This window comes from Dunckerocampus dactyliophorus, chromosome 5, assembly GCF_027744805.1.
Source record: "Dunckerocampus dactyliophorus isolate RoL2022-P2 chromosome 5, RoL_Ddac_1.1, whole genome shotgun sequence".
NCBI classification, from domain to species: Eukaryota; Metazoa; Chordata; class Actinopteri; order Syngnathiformes; family Syngnathidae; genus Dunckerocampus; species Dunckerocampus dactyliophorus.
The window spans coordinates 30,854,641-30,861,491 of NC_072823.1; the positions used below are offsets into that span (position 1 = coordinate 30,854,641).

The 6,851-nt window shown below is 41.7% G+C and overlaps 1 protein-coding gene across 9 annotated transcripts in view; it reads left to right on the plus strand.

Moving 5' to 3' along the window:
- Window positions 1-6,395, plus strand: part of ptprz1a (protein tyrosine phosphatase receptor type Z1a) — an 87,032-nt gene extending 80,637 nt beyond the window's left edge. For 6 of the 9 annotated variants that reach the window (XM_054776299.1, XM_054776300.1, XM_054776301.1 and 3 more), the window contains 7 exons: window positions 2,183-2,249; window positions 4,213-4,286; window positions 4,357-4,488; window positions 4,562-4,717; window positions 4,783-4,925; window positions 5,013-5,148; window positions 5,939-6,395. In XM_054776299.1, the coding sequence (XP_054632274.1) occupies window positions 2,183-2,249; window positions 4,213-4,286; window positions 4,357-4,488; window positions 4,562-4,717; window positions 4,783-4,925; window positions 5,013-5,148; window positions 5,939-6,079 (849 nt within the window). In that variant the 3' untranslated portion in view covers window positions 6,080-6,395. Of the gene's footprint in view, window positions 1-2,182; window positions 2,250-4,212; window positions 4,287-4,356; window positions 4,489-4,561; window positions 4,718-4,782; window positions 4,926-5,012; window positions 5,149-5,938 lie in introns of those variants that run through there. The other 3 variants (XR_008570411.1, XR_008570413.1, XR_008570414.1) reach the window with 2 other exon arrangements.
- Window positions 6,396-6,851: the final 456 nt, after the last annotated feature.

Consider the following 6,851-nt stretch of genomic DNA (forward strand, 5'->3'; position numbering starts at 1 on the left):
GGCGAGAAATATCTCTATATTGAATAAAGCAAAATATGTTCTTGACCAAAAATCACTCCACACTCTGTACTGTTCCTTAGTATTAGCATATTTCATGTATTGTGTGGAGATATGGGAAATAATTATAAAAGCAATCTTCACTCACTCACTGTACTGCAAAAAAGATCAGTGAGGATCATTCATAATGCCAAGTATAGACAACATACACACCTTTATTTTTAATATCACATATTAGTATCATTCATAATACCAAGTATAGACAACATACACACCTTTATTTTTAATATCACATATTAGTATCATTCATAATACCAAGTATAGACAACATACACACCTTTATTTTTAATATCACATATTAGTATCATTCATAATACCAAGTATAGACAACATACACACCTTTATTTTTAATATCACATATTAGTGATGATCATTCATAATACCAAGTATAGACAACATACACACCTTTATTTTTAATATCACATATTAGTATCATTCATAATACCAAGTATAGAGAACATACAAACCCTTTATTTTTAAAATCACAGATATTAATATTTGCAGATTTAGTACTCTTTCAAACCGCTAAAATAATGTATAAAGTTAATAACAACTCGTTACCCAAAAATCTAATCAAGTATTTCTCAATAAGAGAGGAGAAATATGATCGTAGAGGAAAATTAAACCTAAAACATTTATATGTGAGAACTACGCTGAAAAGCCACAGCATTTCCGTGTGTGGAATGAAAAGATGGAAGGGATTGAGTAAGGAACTAAAACAAAGTACAGAGATGAGCACATTCATAAACAATACAAGCAGTTGATGTTTGCTAAATACAAGGAAGAAGAGTCTTGATTGTTCTGTCAGGTTTGTTATTTTATTTTATTTTATTTTATTTTATTTTATTTTATTTTTTATTTATTTAATTAAATTTTATTTATTTATTTATTTTTATTTATTTATTTATTTATTTATTTATTTATTATAATTTTCTTTGTTGTGTTTAAAAAAAAAAAAAAAGAAAGGGAAAAAAAAAAAAAGCTTTGTTCTTATTTATTTATTTATTTATTTATTTATTTAGTATTGTCATCATATTATCATTATTATGAATGTTCTCTCTTTTTTTGGGGGGGGAGGGTTATCTCACCGTTATCTATTATGTGTTATCCTGACTATCACAGAAAACATGACATGGAATCCAGGAAGTGAACTACATGTACTGTAATAGATGTAGATAGATGGGGGGTAGGATTAAATAAGCTTTGCTTCTTCCTACTCCTTTTGGACATGAGGAACTGTGAAATAATGATTCACGAGATGTATTCCATTGTAACCTTCATGTTCAAATAAACTAAACCAAACCAAACCAAACCAAACCAAGCATATAACGTATACATTGTCATTCACGGTTGATACCTGAAATGTGTTTAGTAAGTGTGTGAGACATATTTGTCCTGAGTGAGCAATGGCAATTAAGAGAGAAGGGGAGGGTTCTGCAGCTCAATCTAATCTAACAATCGCAGCAGTGTTGTTGATCCGAAAGCGGAGGAGAAGCTAGGCTTTGAAGGGGGAAGAGTGAGTGTCACAATTTTTATGGTGTTTCAGTTCCGCATGGTTTCCCACCATTCACTGGTGGTCTTGGCACGTAAGCCCCATGAAAAGCAGGGATTTACTGTACTCTCTCTTTACTCTCTCTTTACTCTCTCTTTATTCTGAACTCGCTAAAACGCATTTAGTGAAAAAGTTGCTAAACACCCCTAGTGGTTGTACGCAGTACAACACGTCAAGCGTCAGCACTCCAGCGTGACACCAAGTAGCAGTAAAGGTTGTTCATGTCACTTTTATTCTCAAAGTACTACTAAAAGAGGGTGGGGGTATGACCTTGTGATTGACAAGTATCAAGACTCATTTAAGTCAAATTGAAAAGAAGTCATTGAAAAGTTGGATGTTTGTACAAAGTGAGTGCATTTGATGCAAAGTATGTACGACCTCGTGCTGAGTGTTCCGGCGCCAACAAAGGCTGAAAAGAGCATGTTAACATTTAGTCTTTTAACATGAAATGCTGTATCATCGCTGCATTGTTTGCGTTTGGAGCGCCGGCCGTGACGACGCGCTGAAGTCCCTCCTCGTGCTCCTCTTGAAACTTTTCAAGTGTTCGCGGTGACGTTTGCGTTGTGTTCGCAGCTGCTGAGTGCCGGCGGCGACGAAGACTGCGGCCGCCACAAGGACGGAACCGGCTCGCTGGTACCGGGTCAGTTGGAACACAGCTAGTTTTTTAGTGCAGGGGTGTCCAAACTTCTTCCACCGGGGGCTGCGTACTGAAAATGAATCAAAGGATGCGTGTGCCATTTTGATCTTTAACATTGTTAAACAGGCTAAAAGCAAAGACCTCCTATCTATTATTTAGAGTATTGGACCTCTCACCGTAATCAATTAACCGCGCTGCTCTCTACCAAACTGGCTTGATGACAAGAGGATTCACTCTGCATGAGTTTCTTCGTAAAACACGATCTGATGTCACTTGCGACATGAAAATGTTTGTGACAAAGATGATACAAAACTGTGGAACGTATGTTTCAGTGATTCCCGAAGTATTGTGCACCAAATGCATTTTGCTGCAACCAAAACATGTACAGTAAATTCCGGTGTATAAGCCGCACGTCTCCACGTCATAAAATGACATATTGTGGCGTGCATGAGTCGAGCAGGCAGCTCACAAGGAGCCTTTCAACTCACTGGAAATTGCAGGAGGGCATTACTACTTACAAAACAACATTATTAGACTCATCACACAGCAACTTAACACTCAAAAGGCACCTTGGAAATACACATTACATGTACCAATACGAGTTTAAAATAACAAACAGCAGCTATTTTAACATCTGCCCATGATGCATTGCTGCCAGAAGAACAGTTCATTGGAGGACAAGTAACATTGATGGATGGCGCTGCAATGCTGCCTCTGTCCACCAGAGGGAGCCAGAGGAGCCCAGAGCCCGGAGGGAGGCTGACGTCATTGCAAAGCCTCAATGAATGCATTGCTCAGATGCAATGCCTTTCTGGGAAAACTTTAAAATGTTGGGGTTTTTCATTTTAAACTTGTATTGGTACATGTTTGCACATTTCAGAGGTATACTTTTGGAGTGTTAAGTTGCTGTGTGGTGAATTTACTGTTTTTCTCAATAAGATGACACTGTGAGTCAGACTGTTATGTTGTTATACTGTTATATACGTATAATGACCACCTGCAATTTCCAGTGGGTTGACAAGCTCGTTGTGAGTGCACTGATAGCTGGTGATTGGCTCCTGCCAAAGAAAGAGCTACCGTTTCCTCACTGACTCGCGAGTGGCACAGTATTTAAACAATTAGTAGTTCTGAAGCAAAAGAGGATGCCACGAGATGAGAATTTGGCCGCACCGCTGTATAAGCCGCAGGGTTCAATGTTTAAGGAAAAAGTAGCGACTTAAACGTGACTTTGACCAAACTCCATTAAGCGTAAACAGCGTAGTCCACACACAGTGTTGCGAGACGTCAATCAAGGAAGCGGATATGCAAATGAGCTGCCGTCTGCATTGACGCACAATGTCAACTTCAGAGGATTTCCGTGTTATTTTCTCGTTTTTTTCTCTTTTTTTTGACAATAACGAAAGTGATCGTGATTCAAAATCAGAAATATTGTGATTAATTGGGATTTAAGTGCAATTTTTGCTTTTGACATTCCAATTAAAATGTTAAATACTCTTTATTGCTTTTGATACTGTGGTCTTAGAATAATGTCGACAAGAATATTGCTTATCGCAATCAATTATCACCCAGCAAAATTTGTTATCGTGACAGGAAAGACTATATTCAAGAATATATGAATTAATCATGCTGTGTTGTGGTTCAATACTATTATTAGGGAAAAAAGTGCATATGTCTTTACACTGTAACGTGTGTGCGTCTATACTATGTGTTATTTTCTCTTATTATGTCTACTGTATTGTGTAATAGGAGTGTAAAGGTGTTGCTATTTCAGTGTTCCTAGCTTTTCACCCCATTTTTCGTGTTTTTTTGTGCTCCTTATATTTTCAGAATAAGCCGCAGGCCAATAAAAACTATGATGCGGGCTGCAAATGGCCCCCGGGCCACACTTTGGACACCCTTGCCTCACTGTGGCGCTTTGCTAGTAAAAACCAGCTGATGTTTTTTTTTTGTTGTTTTTTTTTTGCAGTTGAAAGGTCACGTGTGCGTCTGTCTCCGTGTGCGGGCGACACGCCAGACTACGTCAACGCGTCCTACGTCAGCGTAAGAACACGACTCAGCCTTTAAACAAACCTCAAATATGCCACCATCGCGTGTGTGTGTGTTCATGTAGGGCTACGAGCACAGCAAGGAGTTCATCATTACCCGCGATCCTTTGCCACACACCCTCAAAGACTTCTGGAGGATGATTTGGGACCACAACACGCACGTCATTGTGTCACTGCCGACTTCACGCCACACTCAGGTCACATGACGACAAGACTTTACTCTAAACGCACACCACTGTCTTTATATGGTGTCTTGCTATGCTTCATCAGACAGAAGAAGAGGCGGAGCCTTCCGCCTTTGGTCCTGGCAAAGGGCAGCCGGTCGTGTACGAGGCGTTCACTGTCACGCACGTGGCTGAGAATCTGGTCTGCATGGCCAACGAGGACATGGTGGTGGTCCAAGACTTTGTGCTGGAGGCCACGCAGGTACTACACCAGTACTACTTAAGTGTGTCCTGATGTCATGAATGGACGCTTTTCACCCCACCCAGGACGACTATGTCCTGGAGGTGAGACGCTACGGCGCCCCCCGCTGGCCAAACCCAGACAGCCCCATCAGCAACACCTTCCAGCTGCTCCAACTGGTCAAGGAGACCATCTGGGCCAAGGAAGGACCCACTGTTGTCCACGACCAGTAAGTAAGACCGGTTTCCATGACAACGGTGACACGATTGGATTTTATTTCTGCCCTCACTCGGTCCCCCCCCCCCCCCCCCGGCAGTGCGGGCGGAGTCACGGCGGGAACCTTCTGCGCCCTCTTGTCTTTGATGCGACAGCTGGAGGCTGAAGGTTCTGTTGACGTCTTCCAAGTGGCCAAGCTCATCAACCTCACCAGACCCGGGGCTTTCTCTGACCTTGTAAGCAAATCGCGCACGGCACATGCGCTTTGCTTTTTCTTTGGCCTTTCTTAGGCAGCTTCAGGAACAGTTAAGGCAGTTATTTTGGTTTTTATGTCCTGATATGACAGTGGTTACCTTGTGTGTGTGTTAAGAATGTTCAAGGTTAGACAAATTACTTATTTTATTTTATGTTATTGTAAATTGTGTTTTTATATATTCTTTTTTTATTTTGTTCTATACTTTATATATTATTGACATTTATTTATACCACAAATAGGTATATTATGCTTTTTCAGCTTCGGCGTGTGTGAATATCCAAGCAGGATCTGTAGTAATTCTACATTTGACCAAAGTTACTGATTAAAGTTTGATTTAAGTTACTTAATATTCCCTCCATCACCACAACCATTAGTCCCCGTCAACGGGTTTGCTCGGAGCAGGTGTCCGACTACAGTGCGCCATGGCGGCCACAGCAGGTGGCTCCCTCCGCTCTACACTGTGTCCGACACGAGGGCGTGCTGTGGCGACCATAACTCTGCTTCATAACACCTCATACATAAAGGAGATCTGAGTTGACAATTTAGCGGCACGGTCGCCACAGCAAGCGTTTCTTGTGTTATTAAATACAAGCGGTCAACAAAGGTGAAGTTATCCGCCGTGCAGGATCTCCACCTCTGATTGTCCAGCAGCCGATGTGAGAGCTCTAAAACCTCCACAATGCAACCTCACAGAGACAGGCAGATGCCTGATATTTGACTAATTAGCTTTGCCAGATCTCCTAACTGCTGGCTGTTCTTGTGTGCCCCAGGGCCAGTACCAGTTCCTCTACGAGGCCATGCTGAGCCTCATCGGGACGCAAGAAGATCACAGAAGCTTCCGGTCTTCGGACAAGAACGGCACCGTCGTGCTGGGAGGAAGCACGCCCGAGAGCCTGGAATCTCTCGTGTGAAGAAAACTTTTTTTCCAAATGACAAACCTTCCTCCAAGAGAACTTGTGATGTTGGACTTCTCCAGTGGATTTTTGTAACGTGCCTTTTTTATATTCTGTAACTGGACACACTAACACACACCTGCTAAAAACTTTTTTGTATTTATTGGCAGCAAAAGATGCCAGCAGCAACTTGATAATAATCTTTCATATAAATCACATCAATGGACCAAATTTCTATTTCTGCTTTATTGTTAGACATTTCATCTGTAGGCGTGGCTTTTCTATTCTGCATTTTCTAACAAACATTCTAAGCGGACAATTAAATGACGTGTTGACAAAATGTTCATCTTCCGTTCCTTCCTGGGGGGGGGAGGGGCAGACGGCCCACACGCAAGATGTGAAAGGTCACGGCATCCAGACAAAGAGAAAACGAGCACGTGGATTACAAACGCCGTCCCTCCACGGAGCCTTGGTGTAATCCCCGCAGTGAGATGCTAAATGCTAATCCGCGCTAAGACTCGCAAGGAAACAAAGTAGGTCAAGTGTCCAGACGAAGTCTTGACCGGCAGAAGGATCTTTCGCCTCATTTGCATGTTTGACTTTTAACGACCCTCCCAATTATCCCCTGCCTGGTGGCCTCGTTTGCATGGCTGCCTCGCGCCAACGCCCACGCCGTCACGAGCCCGACGCCAAGCATTTCACACGTGCTGGCTCATCAAGATTCATGTTTCAATACATTTCACCGTAAAACGAATACGAAAAATACTACTCACGTACAAGTAAAATTACT